The sequence below is a fragment of the Mustelus asterias genome, chromosome 8, assembly GCF_964213995.1.
Source record: "Mustelus asterias chromosome 8, sMusAst1.hap1.1, whole genome shotgun sequence".
Lineage (NCBI taxonomy): Eukaryota > Metazoa > Chordata > Chondrichthyes > Carcharhiniformes > Triakidae > Mustelus > Mustelus asterias.
This window is the reverse complement of record NC_135808.1, coordinates 36,541,609-36,557,946: the sequence shown is the minus strand read 5'-3', so window position 1 is coordinate 36,557,946 and position 16,338 is coordinate 36,541,609. Positions and strand designations below refer to the sequence as shown.

At 45.0% G+C, this 16,338-nt stretch overlaps 1 protein-coding gene across 3 annotated transcripts; it reads right to left on the bottom strand.

Moving 5' to 3' along the window:
* Nucleotides 1–218: 218 nt before the first annotated feature.
* On the bottom strand, nt 219–14,364 carry LOC144497017 (uncharacterized). Of its 3 annotated transcripts, none has more exons than XM_078217712.1 (4): nt 14,323–14,364; nt 12,877–13,961; nt 4,536–4,608; nt 219–3,666 (listed from the first exon to the last, which is right to left on the bottom strand). In XM_078217712.1, the coding sequence occupies exons 2-4, from the start codon at nt 13,495–13,497 to the stop codon at nt 2,900–2,902; spliced, it is 1,461 nt and encodes a 486-aa protein (XP_078073838.1). In that variant the 5' UTR covers nt 13,498–13,961; nt 14,323–14,364; the 3' UTR covers nt 219–2,899. The 3 variants fall into 3 exon arrangements, with proteins under 3 accessions (XP_078073838.1, XP_078073840.1, XP_078073839.1); XM_078217714.1 differs by having other exon boundaries at nt 225–3,666; nt 13,135–13,961; XM_078217713.1 differs by having other exon boundaries at nt 225–3,666; nt 14,116–14,335.
* Between the last annotated feature and the right edge of the window lie 1,974 nt (nt 14,365–16,338).

Below are 16,338 nucleotides of genomic sequence, written 5' to 3'. Positions count from 1 at the left end.
CCATGCTGATTTACACATGCAAGCGCACCCATGCCTCCTCATACTCTATGCCAACCTCTACCCCCACCCACTCCACATGCCACTTTATAGCCTATGGCAACTTAGTGTCAACTAAAACCACCTCATGCCCACCACCCATTGCCCTTACACCCATACCAACTTTCCCATTATCCACAATGGGCGGGCATGCTGAGGTTAAATAAAATGAAGTTCCAAGTGTCAGTTGCAAACTTTATTTTTTTAAAACATTAATTCATTTTTAAAAATTGCTACATTTAAATTCTTTGAATCACATTTTTCCTTCTAACAACAAACATTTTATTAAATTGAATTATCCCCCAAAAAAATAGTTCAAATTAATTATCTCACTGATTGTTCATGACCTGTTGGAGCTGTCAATCAAACTGAAATGGCAGGCACCCTACTGTGACAATAGATGGTTGTGAAAGCTCTCATTCACCTTAATCCTGTCAATCCCTGAGGCTTGTGTCAACAGAGAGTAAAAGGCAATAATTTTCTCACACCCCAGTTTTTTCAAAGAGATAAATGCAGGAGTTTTAAATGACTTTTTAGTTGGATAGCTCCCTTTGACAGTTCCTCTTGACTTTCTTGACAATTTTCAATAAGCTCTGAGTTCCAATGAGTTTATGCATATTCAACATACTTTCATGCCTAATTTCTAAATATCTCAAAGGACATCTTACTTTTGGGGATATTGATGGGATTGAAAGTGGATCAATCTTCAGGGTCTGATAGTCTTCATTCCAGAGTACTTAAGGAAGTGACCCTGGAAATAGTGGATACATTGGTGGTCATTTTTCCAAAATTCGTTGGACTCTGGATTAGTTCCTACAGATTTGAGTGTAGCTAATGTAAGCCTGTTCTTCAAAAAGGAAGGTAGAGAGAAAGCAGGGAACTATAGACCAGTGATCCTAATGTCAGTACTGGGGAAGTTGCTAGAGTCCATTATCAAGGATTTCATAGCTCAACATTTAGAAAGCAATGGTATAATCAGACAAAGTCAGCATGGATTTACGAAAGGGAAAGCATGCTGATGAATCCATTGGAATTCTTTGAGGATGTAACTAGTAGAGTTGACCAAGGAGAACCATTGGATGTTGTATATTTAAACTTTCAGAAGTCTACTCTGTAAAGTTAGAGTGCATGGGATTGTGGATAGTGTCTTGAGATGGATAGAGGGTGTGATGTTAGTGTACTTTTAAGAAGTGTTTTTTAAAATCATGATCTCTGCAGCTCTCACAGTCAGTGTTTCGCAGCTCACAGCCTTAGCTGGTGTCATTATGGTGTCAGTTTGACTGAAGATGTCCTTTTATTGTTGCTTAAATGGGGGTTTGTTTATTTTTAGTGGGATGTTTATGACTCTGCATTGTTCGGGAAAAAACTGGTTGGCGGGTCAGGTGATAGGAGTTTTTTTCATTTTCAGTTTGGAGCTGCAGTTTGAGTTTTAGTTTTGGAAGGGGCATCAAGCTGAAAAGAACTCTCTCTCTCCATGGTTTTGGAAATTCTGCTGGTTAGCTGAAAGCAAGGTTTTGCCTTTCTGAAGTGGGAAATCAGTGTTGGTGGCCTGCCTAGTGTACCTGGTGTTTTGGGAAGCTGTTCTGACTTCAAACTGATCTGAGTCTATCCAGAGAACTGCAGACTTCACCAAAAGATCTCAAGTCCAGTATCATGTGAGTATTTGCTATGTTAAACCTGAGAAAAGGGTCTTTTGTCCACTGGATTAGTTTGATTGGAACACATTAGATATATTTGTTAAGGGTTACACATCATAGTGATTGTTTTGTTTCTTGTTTGTAATTGATAAGAGTTCTTGCTAATTTCCTTACTATACACATTAACTATATTCTTAAATAAACTTTGTTTGATAAAAGTTCCCTCGTGGGTCATTTGACTCATACCTGAAGTGTAACATATGCTTATCCTAGTCAAATTCAAGAGGCAAAACTTATGATCCAGGCGGGCTCCATAAAATACTTTGGAGTTTCTGACTTAAACCATAAGAAAAGCTGTTTAGCAGATAGGAAGCAAAGAATTGGCATGCGTTTTTTTTCCCCCGATTGCAGGCAGTGACTGGTGAGGTACCACAGGGATCTGTGCCAGGGCCCCAAATCTTCACATTGAAAATGATTTGGAAGAGGGAACTAAATATATTATCTCCAAATTTGCAGATGATATGAAATTGGGTGGGAGGGTGAGCTGTGAGGACGATGCAGAGAAGCTTCAGTGTGATTTGGACAGGCTGAGTGAGTGGGCACATACATGCATGGCAGATGCAGGATAATGTGGATAAATGTGAGGTTATCCATTTTGGTAGCAAGAATAGGAAGACAGAATATTATTTGAATGGATGTAAATTGAGAGAGGTGGATACTCAGTGAGACCTTAGTGAATCAGTCGCATCAGTCGCTGAAAGTAAGCATGCAGGTACAGCAAGCAGTAAAGAAGGCAAATGGTATATTGGCCTTCAGAGCAAGAGGATTTGAGTATAGGATCAGGGATGTTTTGCTGCAATTGTACAGAGCATTGGTGAGGCCACACCTTGAGTATTGTGTGCAGTTTTGGTGTCCTTATCTGAGGAAGGATGGCCTTGCTGTAGAGGGAGTGCAGCAAATGTTTACCAGGCTGATTTCTGGGATGGCAGGTCTGTCATATGAGGAGAGACTAAGTCGGTTAAGATTTTATTCATTGGAGTTTAGAAGAATGAGAGGGGATCTCACACAAACTTCCAGATTTAGGACTTTTCTGCCATTGTTCTCACAAGGAGAGGCTCTCTGTTGTGGCAAATGAAGAGACCAAAGGATATTCCTCATTATAAAAAAAGGAGACGGGGATGATGAAGTCATGGAGATAGTGTCTAATCCCTGCTGTTTTTCCTCCATCACCGTGATGTGACCTCTCCTGTGTCAGAGGCATGTCCAGATGTCTCTGCACTGGGCTGCTGCTGGCCAGACGGTGCAGATGCTACAATCTGAGACAAAATCTGCCTCATTTCATTTAAAGTTTCATTGCTTCTTTGCAGAAGTTGACAAAGAATCTCATTCTGCTGATGAAGGACCTCATTGTTTCTTTGCAGATGCTGGTTTTGTATCTCATTCTGCTGTCTCAGAAACTCATTCTGCTGCTGAAGAATCTCATTGTTTCTTTGAAGATTCTTGCTGACATCTGTCTTAAATTCAGTCAAAGTTTGCTGAAGCAAGTTAGAAGTGGCCTGATAACTCTCCGTACTTTGAACCTGTTCCTGATGTAGGCGCTTAAGTAATTTTAGATCATCTTCATTTTCTTCACCAGCAGTTTGGGTCTGATGCTGTCCGTGTGCTTGTGGAGACAGCGGAATGTCTGCGCCCAAAGCTGCAGGTTCCTCACCTTTGGAAAGTTCTGAGCGCCTTCCCTCCACCACAGCAGCCAGAGCATCACAGGCCTCCTCCTTCACAACCACAATATTTAACCTTAACTCATCAACACTACCCTCCAAATCAGACATATTACCCTTCTGACACTCCTCTCCCTCCCCCACTGCAGCTGCCATGCCACATTGCTGTGAGGTATTTACCTCCGTCCCTTCTTCATCAGCCCTTTCAGGAATCTCGGACGCTGCTGCCAACTCTCCTCCATCACCATCTGATGTGTCCATAGACACCTGCGTATCTGTCAGAGGAAGAAAATCAAAATTATCTTTTGTCAAATAAATTAACTCTCCTCCTGATGGTTTAAACACTCAACTGTGATATCACCTTCACTCATCCCCACATCTGATCTAACAGTGGTTACCATGGGGCTGGATGCCAAACAACTTTGTTGTGAACTGATAAAGTCATAGATTTTTGCAGCACAGAGAGGGTCCCTTCGGCCCATCATGTCTGCACCCGCCATCAAACACATATCTATTTCTAATCCCACCTTCCAGCACTTGATCGTAGACTTGTATGCTATGGAATTTCAAGTGCTCATCTAAATGTTTCTGAAATGTTGTGAAGGTTCCCGCCTCTACCATCCTTTCAGGCAGTGATTTTGAGATTCCCACCACCCTCTTGGTGAAAATGTTTCTCCTCAAATTCCCCTCGAAGTCTCCTCCTCCTTGCCTTAAATCTATGGCCTTGTTATTGACACCTCTACTATGGGGAAAAGTGTTTTCCTATCTAACCAATGTCCCATATAATTTTGTACACCTCAATTAGTTCCACTCTCAGACTTCTCTGCTCAAAGGAGAACAACCCCAGCCTCACCAGCCTGTCCTCAGAGCTGAAACGCTCCAGCCCAAGCAACATCTTAGCGAATCTCCTCTGCACCCTTTCTAGTTCAATCACATTCTTCCTCTAGAGTGAAGACCAGAACTGCAGACAATACTTTAGCCGTGGCCTAACGAGCATTGTAAAACCTTCATCATACTCTCCCTAATGAAGGCAAGTATCCCACATGCTTTCTTAACCACCTTGCCTATCTGTCCTGTCCTTCAGGATGTCTTTGGACATGCACTCCAAGAACCTTTTGGTCCTCGGTACTTCCTAGCATCCTACCGTTCATTGTGTTGATGTAGGGGACCCACATTCCAGTCAACGAGCACTCCTGGTTGTTATGGGCCAGCTTTACCTGGAGAAATGAAAAAGAAATCATGGTGCAATCTTTGCTGTGATGTCTTGTGACATATTTTCTGAGTGCTGGAGACAGCTTTCAGACTGCACCCAGTGGGACCTCTGATTAAAGATCAATCTTATAACAAAGTCAGCGCCATCTCCAAGTGTTATAATGGACATTGGGGATTGTCAATTGATCTCCCCCTGGGCCTCGCAGAATATGAGCTCCTCTATGAGGCGAGTGGCGGCTCGCCCAATAGGGAAGGAGCAGCCAGGGCTTTAAAACCGGCTGGTTCCACTCAGGCCAGCAGTCAATAGATGTTGGGGCTGCTCTGTACACTGTGGCCACTGAGCAGCACTTTGAGTACATTATAAATAAAGTGTGATGATGATGGAAGGCTGGTCTCAGTAAGATTATTACATTGGCGATGAGGAGTAAAGTGATTTCTTTCTGCCCTCTGGATGATCTCTACTGTTGAGACAAGTAACCCTCCAAGAAGAAAAATGCCTCTTTGTGGTAAACTTGAAAACTATGATGCAAGCACAGAAGACTGGGCCCAATACACAGAACGCATGTGTTACTTTTTTCGGGTCAACAATATTGGGAGGGTGGGGGGAAACGAGATAGTGGGCCTGTTGACGGCATGCAGGGTCCCGACTTTCAATATAATAAAACACTGATACTCCTGACTTCAAAACTTTTAATGAATTGGTAGATTTGGTTAAAGGCTTTTATGACCCAAAACCCTCCATAATACTCCAGTGATACTGCTTTAACATGACAGGGTGAACTCTTGGGGAATCTATCACTAAATTTCTGACCAGGCTACGAAAATTGGCAGAGCACTGTGAATTCAAGCCACCTCTGAATGACAAGTTGTGAGATAGATTGGTCTGTGCAATTAACAACGTGAAAATCTTTAAAGAAATTAGCAGAACCCAATTTGGATCTAAAGAAGGCCACGGATTTAGCTGTATCATTAGAGAATGCAGAGAAAGGAGCTCAGGAACTACTGGGGATGTCAGACAGCAGTGTCCTCTGGTTGTGGGGAGGGGCATCCTTCAACTGAGAACAATGGGATCGGTAAACTATCACAGAATCCCTTAAAATGGCGGAGCCCAAGATGCATCACCAGACAGTCAAGAAAGGTCAGGCACAGCCTTCAGACTCCTAGGGAGCATAGTCTTGAAGGTTGCAGATGCCAGCCAGTGGACTATTGCAGTGCTGCAGAAGACCACAACCGAGTCAAAGCTATAGTGACAGTCAAAACACGTGCTATTTCGAAAAAAGGCCAAGGCTCGTCCCAGATGGGACCTTGCAAGTAAGCTCACAGCCAGGAACAGGGGCAATTAAATTGTATCTCCACGACAAAAGTTGCCCCCATAATAGTGGAATTGTTAGTAAATGGCAATCCATTGTAAATGGAATTGGAGATGGGGGCTGCGGTCTCCATTATTGGGGAGTGTCGTAATGTATTCCAACATTGGAATCTGCTATAATGTGACCAGCTGACCCAGTATAAATAGAAAGCAGATGGAGATTGTGGGGAGTTTGTGTGGGCCAGGGTGTGGCCTGAATGTTGGTGCAATTAAGTTCTTTATTAAACCTTTTTCTTTGATTTACTTGGAGAAGTTAATTCTTTTATTGCTTGCAACTGAAGTATCCTCACTGCTGGATGAAAATTGGTAGCAGAGGAAAACACATCGTGGCTTGGTGTTCGTTTTGTAAGGCCTGAAGAGGTGCTACAGACTCAGGACATGACCATGGCAGAAGGTAAAAGCAAACTTACATCGTTTGATTGAACCCCTGTCTTTTTGGACGCAAAACCATACTGGCAATTGAAGGCAGAAGTGGAAATGTGGACCCGTGTTACTACAATACCAAGAAAAAGCAAGGTATGGCTTTTGCTTTATCACTTCACTGGATGCAAGATAAGAAACAAAATGTTTTCTGACTGGATTGTAGATGCTCTAAATAAAGAACGGTTACATCTACTGCTGAAATATCTAGATAAGTTTTATCAAAAAGAATTATGAAGAGTGAGTGATTTTTGACAGGATTAGAAGACAAGAAAACCAGTCCATGAAGGAATATATCATGGAATTCGATAAGGGCTATATGTGTCCTAAATGGGCACATGAAAGTAAGTATTACATGGATATTTATGTCTTAGTAATAAATGGAAACAGTGGAGTAAGTCATCCACTGTGGTGAGTGCTTGTAAATAAACTGTATAAAAAAATAGACTGCATTGGGATACTTTTGAACTTGTATAATGTTTGAAATGATACTTGAAACTTGTACATCTGATGTGCTAAGTGTAATTTTACAAGATGTAAATTTTAAATTTAAAGTTTTTCAGTAGCCTTTCATAAAGGCTAATGAAATTTAATTTGGAGATTCCAGATGTGGTATTGGCCTTTAAGTTGTTGGACTGTGCATGTCTGTCTCAGATGAATAGTCTTCTGGTGATGACCGGAGTTCGATTTAAGCCCCTCTTTGATCAAATGATAACATCATTAAAAAGGTTTTTCGGGAAGCAATCATTTCCTGCCACTTTTTTCAATTCAGATCGGAAAACCATAGCGCCCAGAGCAGAGGATTCGCTGGCAGCTCAGCTGCGTGCTCGACTAAATGGTACATGAAGGCCCCTAAACAGACTGTCGTATACGAATAATAGATCTGACACTGAAACCTGATGTAACTGGGTTGCTAATGGAGATTTGGGAGGGTGTTAAAAGACGTTTAAATCGTAGAAATGGTAAAGGGATGGTAAATCGCTGTTTTTCCATATCACTACATCACTACAGAGTGAATTGTCCAAAAAGAAGAAATTGTGACCCCGGTTCTCCCATCCCGACGCGCACGTTTTTTGGCATGTTGGTTTGGGAGAGGCACGTGTCAGCCATTTTGCAGGATTCACGCATCCATTCCTGACGCATGCGCGTCTCCCACAGCCGGAGAGCTGGCGCAGTCGGGACCAAGCTGGAAACCAGTGGGAAGACAAGATAAGTGATTTATATCTATTTTAAATATCATTATCAGGCCCAGAACTGAATTCTCCGGGCCCGGAAGTATCTCCCATCCCGCCAGGATTATTTCACTCCGGTCGGGTTTACAGTAGCTCCCCATGTTCGGGGAACTAGCAGGAGATCCTGCTGGAGTGAAGGGGGGGCAATTGGGACCCCCCCCAAGGGGTGGTGCCCCCTGGGCATGGACTCCCTGGCAGTGCCAGCCTGTCCCCCCTGGGCATCGGGCAGTGCCAAGAGTGCGGGGCCTAAGGGGTGATTGGTGGGGGTGGGGGGTCCTGCTGCCGCTCTGCAGATAGGACCGGTCTGAGCTGGATGGAAGCCAGCAATCAGGATGGGCTGGAGGGGCTGGTGGCCTGCCGGGGAGGGGGTCTGCCTTCTGTGGGGGTGTGGGGATCGTTATTGCGGGGGGCGGCTAGAGATTGCGGTGCTCCAAGTCAGGAGGGGGGTCAGGGTGGCCTGGGAATGGTCATGGGGGAAGGGGGTCATGATCAGGCCGTGGATGGGAGTGTCGGAGTAGCAGTGTGAGGGTCCGGGCTGGCCAGCAATCCAGCAAACTGCAATCTGACAGTTCGGGGCCACTGAGAATGCACAGAGACCCGAAAATGTCAGACTCTGGCGTGAATAGGCCCTGCCCCCCCAAGCTTTCAATGATATTCTCGACTGTGGCCTCTGCAGTGCACAGTGTTGGAGATTCGAGTCTGAACTCCCACTGAAAAAACGATCATGAATTACACAATCTTTCCCGCCAATTCAGCACTTAGAATTTTTTTGGGGAGTGTCTTTGAAGCTACACACGAAACAGAATATGTAGAAACTGACAGTCATGAAGCTGAGGACCATGAAGGCATTGTTTTGGTCACAGAAAAATTGAACCCAATAATGATTGTGCTGATGATTGACTCTTTCATCTGTGCAGTGTTGGATAGCGGATGTACATCAACTGTATGTGGCAACAATTGTCTAAATTGCTATTTAGGGTCCGTGGATCAGAATGGCCGAAAGAAAGTTAAAGAATTTGACAGGTCCACCTGTTTTTGATTTGTAGATGATAATACTTTAACTTCTTCCAAAAGGGTGGTACTCCCCTGTATAATTGCAGGAATCAGCTTGTTCATAAGAATGGATGTTGTTTCCAGTGACATACCTTTGTTATTAAGCAGGTCTGTCATGAAAAAAGCCCAGATGACTATCAATTTGAAGCATGACAAGGCTGTGGTATTTGGAAGATATGTAGATCTACATTTTACATGCTCAGGCCATTATTACCTTCCCCTAAATGAACCAAAATTGTCTAACGAGATGATTCATGATGCATTAGTGTCACTTACAGACAACAACCCCATGCATTCACCTTGGCTAATCCACCTAACCTGCACATCTTTGGACTGTGGGAGGAAATCAGAGCACCCGGGGGGAAATCCACGCAGACACAGGGAGAACGTGCAGACTCTGCATAGTGACCCAAGGCCGGAATTGAACCCAAGTCCCTAGTGCTTACCACTGTGCCACCAAGCCACCCCTGTTAAGTTGTTAATACTGGAGGATGGTTACTTAAAATTAATTTGAAGAAAAGGAGAATCTGTTATAATGTAACCAATGGTAGCACGCTGTGAGGGACCAACTGAGGTATAAACAGAAAGCAGATGGGGGATTGTGGGGAGCTTGTGTGGCTCGGAGTGTGGCCTGAGTGTTGGTGTAATGAAGTTTTTTTATTAAACCTTTTTCTTTGATTTACTTTGAGAAGTTAGTTCTTTTAAAGTTTAAAGTTTATTTATTAGTGCCACAAGTAGGCTTACATTAACACTGCAATGAAGTCACTGTGAAAATCCCCTAGTTGCCACACTCTGGTATTGCTTGCAACTGATTTATCCTTACTGCCAGATGAACAAGGAGCAGATTTATAATCACCTCCAGGCTGGTATTCAGCTCCTGAACTTAGAAAGCACAAAGGCCGGACTTGCCACCTACTTGGGGTAACCATTGCAGATAAAGTGCACCATGGCGACCCTGGTGACTGACAGGCAGCAGTCAGCTCGACTTCTACTCATCACTGTCCAGGGACAAGAATCTAGCCTCATGGGGAGAGACTGGCTCCAACACATTGAGACTGAACTGGCTGGAAATTTTCAGGCTGGATGCGGGGGGACTGTACGAAGTCATCAATAAGTACTCCAAAGTTTTCCAGGAAGGACTTGGAAAAATAACGGGAGCCAAAGCTAAGATGTACATTGACCGCGACATTATGCCTAACTATTTTGGAGCAAGACCAGTTCTCGTCGAAACTGGAACACCTGGAAAAGCTGGGCATAAGACCCGTACAATTAAAAGATTGGGCTGCACCTGTTGTTCCTGCCCTTAAACCAGATAAGTCAACTTCGTGGAGACTATAAGCTCACTGTCAATAGGATTTCTAAACTTAGAAATCATAGAAAGTTTACAGTGCAGGAGACCATTCAGCCCATCATGTCTGCACCGACAACAATCCCATCCATGCCCTATCCCCGTAATCCCACCTATTTAGCCCGCTAATCCCTCTAACCTACGAATTCCGGGTCAATAAGGGGCAATTTAGCATGACCAATCTACCTGACCAGCATGTCTTTGGACTTGACGGACACCCATGGCCTGTACATCAGGTTAACTCGGGGTGAAGCATTTACGAAGTTGGACATGGGCAATGCGTATCTGCAACTTGAATGAGATGAGCCTTCCCAAAAGTGTGTGACAATTAAAACACACTAAGGCTGACATGAGTACACTCACTTGTCCTTCAGGGTCTTGTCTGAATGTGCCATTTTTCAATGGGCCATGGAGAACATACTCAATGGTTATCTCAGGTAGCAGTGTACCTGGACGATATCTTGGTTATGGAAACTTTGGAATCCAAACACCTAGCAAACCTGGAAGAGGTCTTATGGTGACTCTCGAAAGTCAGGGTGTACCTGAAAAGGGAAATACATATCTTCCAAGCAAATGTCGTGACCTATTTGGGCGATTAGGTGGATGGCATCTAGTGAATAACAAGGTGAGGACCATTAAGGAGATGCCAACTCCAAGGAACACCCATTGAATTGATATCCTTCATAGGGTTAGTGAATTGATACGGGAAGTTTATTCCTAATTTAGCTTCTTTGCTGGACCTCTTGCATACCGATTATGGAAACATCAAAGGTGGTCTGGGTGGGGGGGGGGGGGGGGGGGGGGGGTGCTGCAGCTGGAGTCTTTTAAAGGGCTTAAACAGAAATTTTTTGCCCTCAAATTTACTGGCCCATTTTCACCCCAAAAAGGACGCATCCTGACATGTGATATCTCCCCTTACAGGGTATGTTCAGTACTGTCACATCACTGGAGAGATGGAACAGAGAAGCCAATTGCGTAAGGATTTAGGACCCTCTCGGACGCTGAGCGAAGATATTTCCAGATCGAGGAGGAGGGGTTGGCAGTTGTCTTTGGCTTTAAAAAAATCCAGCAATACATCTACAGTAGCTGCTTCATCATAGTAACCGATCATAAAGCATTGCTGAAACTTTGTAAAGAAGACATTGCCTGGATACAGCATTGGGCCTTGTTACTGGTGGCTTATGAATATCTCCTGGAGCACGCCCCGGGACTTGGATAGAATCATAGAATCCCAACAATGCAGAAGGAGGCTATTCAGCCCATCGAGTCTGCACCGACTCTCTGAAAGAAAATCATACCCAGGCCCACCTCCCAGCTCTATTCCCACAACCCCATGCATTTACTTTAGCTAATCCACCTAACCTGCACATCTTTGGACTGTGGTAGGAAACCGGAGCACCTGGAGGAAATCCAGGCAGACATGGGGAGAACATGAAAATTCAACACGCACAGTCACCCAAGGGCGGAACCGAACCCATGTCCCTGGCACTGTGAGGCAACAGAGCCAACCATTGTGCCACCATGCCACCATAATGCTGATGCATCTGCCGTTGCCCATAAACCCGGCATCGTTATCAGTTGTGGAAGAGGTCATGATGACCCTCAATTTTCTAGACACCTTATCGCTGTGTGCAAGGCAAATCAAAACTTGGACACAAAAGGACCAAGTCCTATCTAAATTAAAATAAGGAATACTACATGAGGGATCCAAAGGACAGCCCTCAGATGAAATGAAACATGACTTAACAGAAGATGAGCTCAGTGTTGATGATGACATCATCCTCTGGGGTTCCTGTGTGGTTGTTCCTTTGCCCAGAGTGACGTCCAATCATTATGGCATTACACCATGGCCATTCTGGGATTTTGAAGATGAAAATGCGAGCCAGTAGCTATGTATGGCTCAGCCTTGACACAGACATTAATGACTTAGTCAGACAGTGTGCGTCATTCCAAGATAATCAAAAACTACCCCCAGCTTCCCTACATCCATGGGAGTGACCTGATAGGTCCTGGGTGTGTGTGTATGTGGACTTTACCAGGCCTTTTATGGGTCTTAAGCTCTTAATTATGGTTGACGCACACTCCAAATAGTGGAGATACATTGCATGAGCTCCCCCACTTCCCATGCTACCATTAAGAAACTATGACAAAGTTTCTGCACAGAATACCTAAAATCCTGGTCTCTGACAACATCACTGCCTTTATAAACACTGAGTTTCAGACCTTCATGCTTTCCAATGGAACCAAACACTAGGACAACGCACTATCACTCATCATTGAATGAACTGGCTGAACAAACGCATGAAAAAGCAATCTGCAGCATCCATAGAGACCAAACTGGGGCAATTTTTATTCGACTATAGGACTACCCCAGGATCGCCGCAGTGGAATTGTTAATGGGACGGAGGATGGGGAGAACATGCAGATTCCACACAGGCAGTCACCCAAGGCTGGAATTGAATCCGGGTCCCTGAAGCTGTGAGGCAGCAGTGCCGTCCTCTGTGCCACTGTGCCGCCATGATGGGAGAGGTTGGAGACAGACACTGCTGAGCCAGACAGTGCATTGGGAGGACAGCAACGTTGTGTGTGCACTGGAGAGTAACAACGCAGACAACTCTTAGTGTAAGGGAAACTGGTGAGCCACAGTGTGAATGTGCTGGTGTCCATGGGGCTCTGATGACCATGAGAATGATTTGTCGCACACCTCGCATATGAATGGTTCTTCACCGGTATGAATGCATGGGTCTGTGCACAGGGTTAATGACTCAGGGAATTATTTTTTACGTACCTTATATGTGAATAGCCCAATGAATGCAGAAGCCAGTTAGTCTGAGAATAACTTGTCACGTACCTTGTATGGGAAGGGTTTCTCTCCTATGTGAAGGCGTTGGTGTTTACGGAGGGCCGATGACCACAAAAATGATTTGTCACACACCCCGCATGTGAAGGGTTTCTCCCCTGTGTGAATCCTCTGGTGTGATATAAGATGGGAGGGTCGGCTGAAAGCCATCTTACAAACATCACACTTGAAGCGTTTCTCTTTCTCCCCTGTGTGAATGCTTTGGTGTTCACGCAGGTTTGACAACCGCGAGAAGGATTTACCACATACCTCGCAGTTGAATGGCTTCTCCCCTGTGTGAGTTTGTTGGTGTTTACGGAGAGTCGATGTCTCCGAGAATGATTTGTTACACACCTCGCATGTGAAGGGTCTCTCTCCTGTATGAATCCTCTGGTGTGATAGAAGATGGGAATTTCGGTAGAAAGTCATTGAACAGACATCACACCTGAACAGGTTCTCACCGGTGTGAAGGCGTTGGTGTTCACTGAGGCTCGATAACCATGAGAATGATTTGTCACAAAACTTGCACTTGAATGGTTTCTCCCCCGTGTGAATCGACTGGTGCCTCAGGAGTTTCATAGAATTCATGAAACATTTATCACAAATATCACATCTGAATGGCTTCCCTTCCATGTGGCTGCCCTTGTGGTAACAGTAGTTGTAACAAATGCACCTCAGAAGATCTTATGAACCTGTGGAGTCCCCGATATACAATTCACACTTGAGCAGCCTCTCAGCTGTTGGAATAAGTCAGTGATTTATGAGGTTCGTTGAATGATTAAAACTCTCATCACACTTGGAACTCACTCACACTTCTTCGCAGCCTCACCCTGACCAATCACACACAGCCAAATTTTCAGAAATGTTGGTTCTGATGTAAGGTTCCCCACCACTGACCAGTTTCAGATCTGATGATATGTCAAAGCTCTCCTGACCTGACTGGTTTCCACTTGATTTCACTGCTCAACCTTCTCTGCGTTGAACAATGCTGTGAAGGAACTGGACAGCTTCCCGCAGTTGTTTCTTGGGTGCTGGTCAGGGTCTATCTGCGGTGTCTATCCTCTCTGTATTCTCTGGAGTAGTACGGTGCAATCCTTCTGTAAAACAGGAAAAGGAAACATGATTTCCCCCAACTTCCTCTCCTCCTTTCTTGAAGGGGCTGACTCCTCAGTTAGAGACTGTTCCACAGTGAGTGCCAGTCTGCTATTCCCCTGTGTAGGGGTTAGATGCAAGTCCTTTCTTTTTCCTCACCTGACTGTCACACACCCTCTATTTCCAGCAGGGACAGTGGACAGTGACTACGAGCAGACAACGTGGCTACTTTCTGTCCTCCGTTCAAACCCCATCATCCCAGCCACCGTGAGGGCAATGGAAAAGGCAGTTGGATGGAGTAAAAAACGGGCTATCAATTTACCATAAACTCGAGTTGTGCTGGCAAATTAGACACACTACACTCACCATCTTAGTTGGTTTTCAGTCCCTGCAGGAAGTGAAGCAGCTGTGAAAGAGGAAGAGGAGGGAATGGGCAGAGTGGGTGGGCTCTCTGATTGACGTCTCTCACAGCCAATCCTAATATTTCTGGAGTAACAGGAGTTTCCTGAAGTTTGGGAAACTGACCGGTGAAACGGAGGCGACTTTGAGCAGCAGATCAGGAGGGGATTTAAACTTGTCATTGTCCCATCTGAATAAAACCTCACTTATTGCAGCTGCTGTCTCAGTTACCCCTAGTAAATGTTTGACAGAGATTTCTAGTGTGGGAATAACATTCTTCATCCTCGGAGGCTTTCAAACTGACAACATCAGTGTGGGATGTGGAGCCTGGGATGTGTTTGACCGCAGATCAGAAGAGGAAGACCCACAGCATCCAAGGCAGCGATGATGTGCAGTGGTGGGACCAGCACATGTACAGGAGAGAGGGACATGGGAGGGAGGGAGGGAGGGAATGAAAGATTGACTCTATTACTGAGTTCATGACTTGACCCTTCACTTCTCGGCAGACCTCCCTGCTGGCCTATCATCATTCATCTGGTATCACAACACATGCTTGCCCCCCCCCCCCCCCCCGCCCCCCCACCCCTCCCCCGCCTTTCCCCCTGGCCCTCACCTTTTCCTTGACCCCCATGTCCCTTTCCAAGGCCTGGGAAGTGGCAACATTCAGGGACTTTGGAGAGGAAAGAGAGATTGGATTTGGGACAGGGCGTTTGCAAAGACGGATGTGTTGAACGTTGTTATTTTGAGGAAGGGGTGATAACAGATTTAAAGTGCAAGACAACATCTTAAGAGAGAACCGTGGACAATATTGGCTAACGTAGGGACCAGGAGGGGAAGTTGGTGATCAGCAGTTTAGTGAGAATAGGGGTGAGGGAACAGGTGGTGGGTCTCATAAACTAGATGAACTCAGAAAGGACATGAGGGTAGAGAGGAGAGAAACTAGAGAATATATGAGTTCAGGGCTCTGGTAGGGGGGACTATTAATGGAAGTTTGTCCAGACAGGCTAGTGAAAGGGAGGGAAGTGGCAGAGGCAGCTGATGGGATTGTTTCAATCTTAATACCCTAAACAGAGAGGTCAATAACCAGGGAGCAGAGATTTAAAGTCATTGATGGAAGGATTAGAGGGGAGTTGAGTTTTTTCACCCATCGGGTGATGCGGGTCTGGAACTCACTGTCTGAAAGGGTGATAGAGGCAGAAAACCTCATCAAATTTAAGAAAACACTGGAATATAATTTGAAGGAATCACTTCTCCACATTTAAAATGGGGATGGAATAACTTCTCCACGTTCACATTGTCCCACCAAACAGAGAAGGTACAGCACGGGTTAGATACAGAGTCAAGCTCCATCTAAACTCCCTGGATGTCCACTGGCAGTGGATGGTGAAACCAGTTGTCCACCAGAACCTTTCAACTCTGTGTCTCCTGGTCTGAAGGGAGTGGATATGACGTCTCTACCCAGGGAAAGGGTTAGGATGAGAGAGGGGAATGGTTTTATTCATTTTTCGGGCATCTCAGGTGGAGGTGAGGGTGGGGAGGAGTAAATCAGTAGCTGCAGAAATCTTATGCTGAACAGAGGCCCAAAGGCCGAGACCATTGGGATTTGGAAAGCGCAGTTAGAGTCATAGAGGTTTACAGCATGGAAACAGACCCTTCGGCCCAACTTGTCCATGCCACCCCTTTTTTTCTAAAACCTCTAAGCTAATCCCAATTGCCCGCATTTGGCCCATATCCTTCTATACCCATTGTACCCATGTAACTATTTAAATGCTTTTTAAAAGATAAAATTGTACCCGCCTCTACTGCTACTTCTGGCAGCTGCTTCCAGACACTCACCACCCTCTGTGTGAAAAAAGTGCCCCTCTGGACACTTTTGTATCTCTCCCTCTCACCTTAAACCTATGCCCTCTAGTTTTAGACTCCCCTACCTTTGGGAAAAGATATTGACTATCTACCTTGTCTATGCCCCTCATTATTTTATAG

Excerpts from the sequence above, each read along its gene's own strand:
- LOC144497017 (XM_078217712.1), bottom strand. The coding sequence starts at position 13,497 with ATGGAAGGGAAGCCATTCAGATGTGATATTTGTGATAAATGTTTCATG. Across the intron at positions 4,609-12,876 it reads AGAAACCCTTCCCATACAAG|GTAAAGCTGGCCCATAACAA; the intron begins GTACGTGACAAG and ends TCATTTCTCCAG. Across the intron at positions 3,667-4,535 it reads CTACATCAACACAATGAACG|ATACGCAGGTGTCTATGGAC; the intron begins GTAGGATGCTAG and ends TTCCTCTGACAG.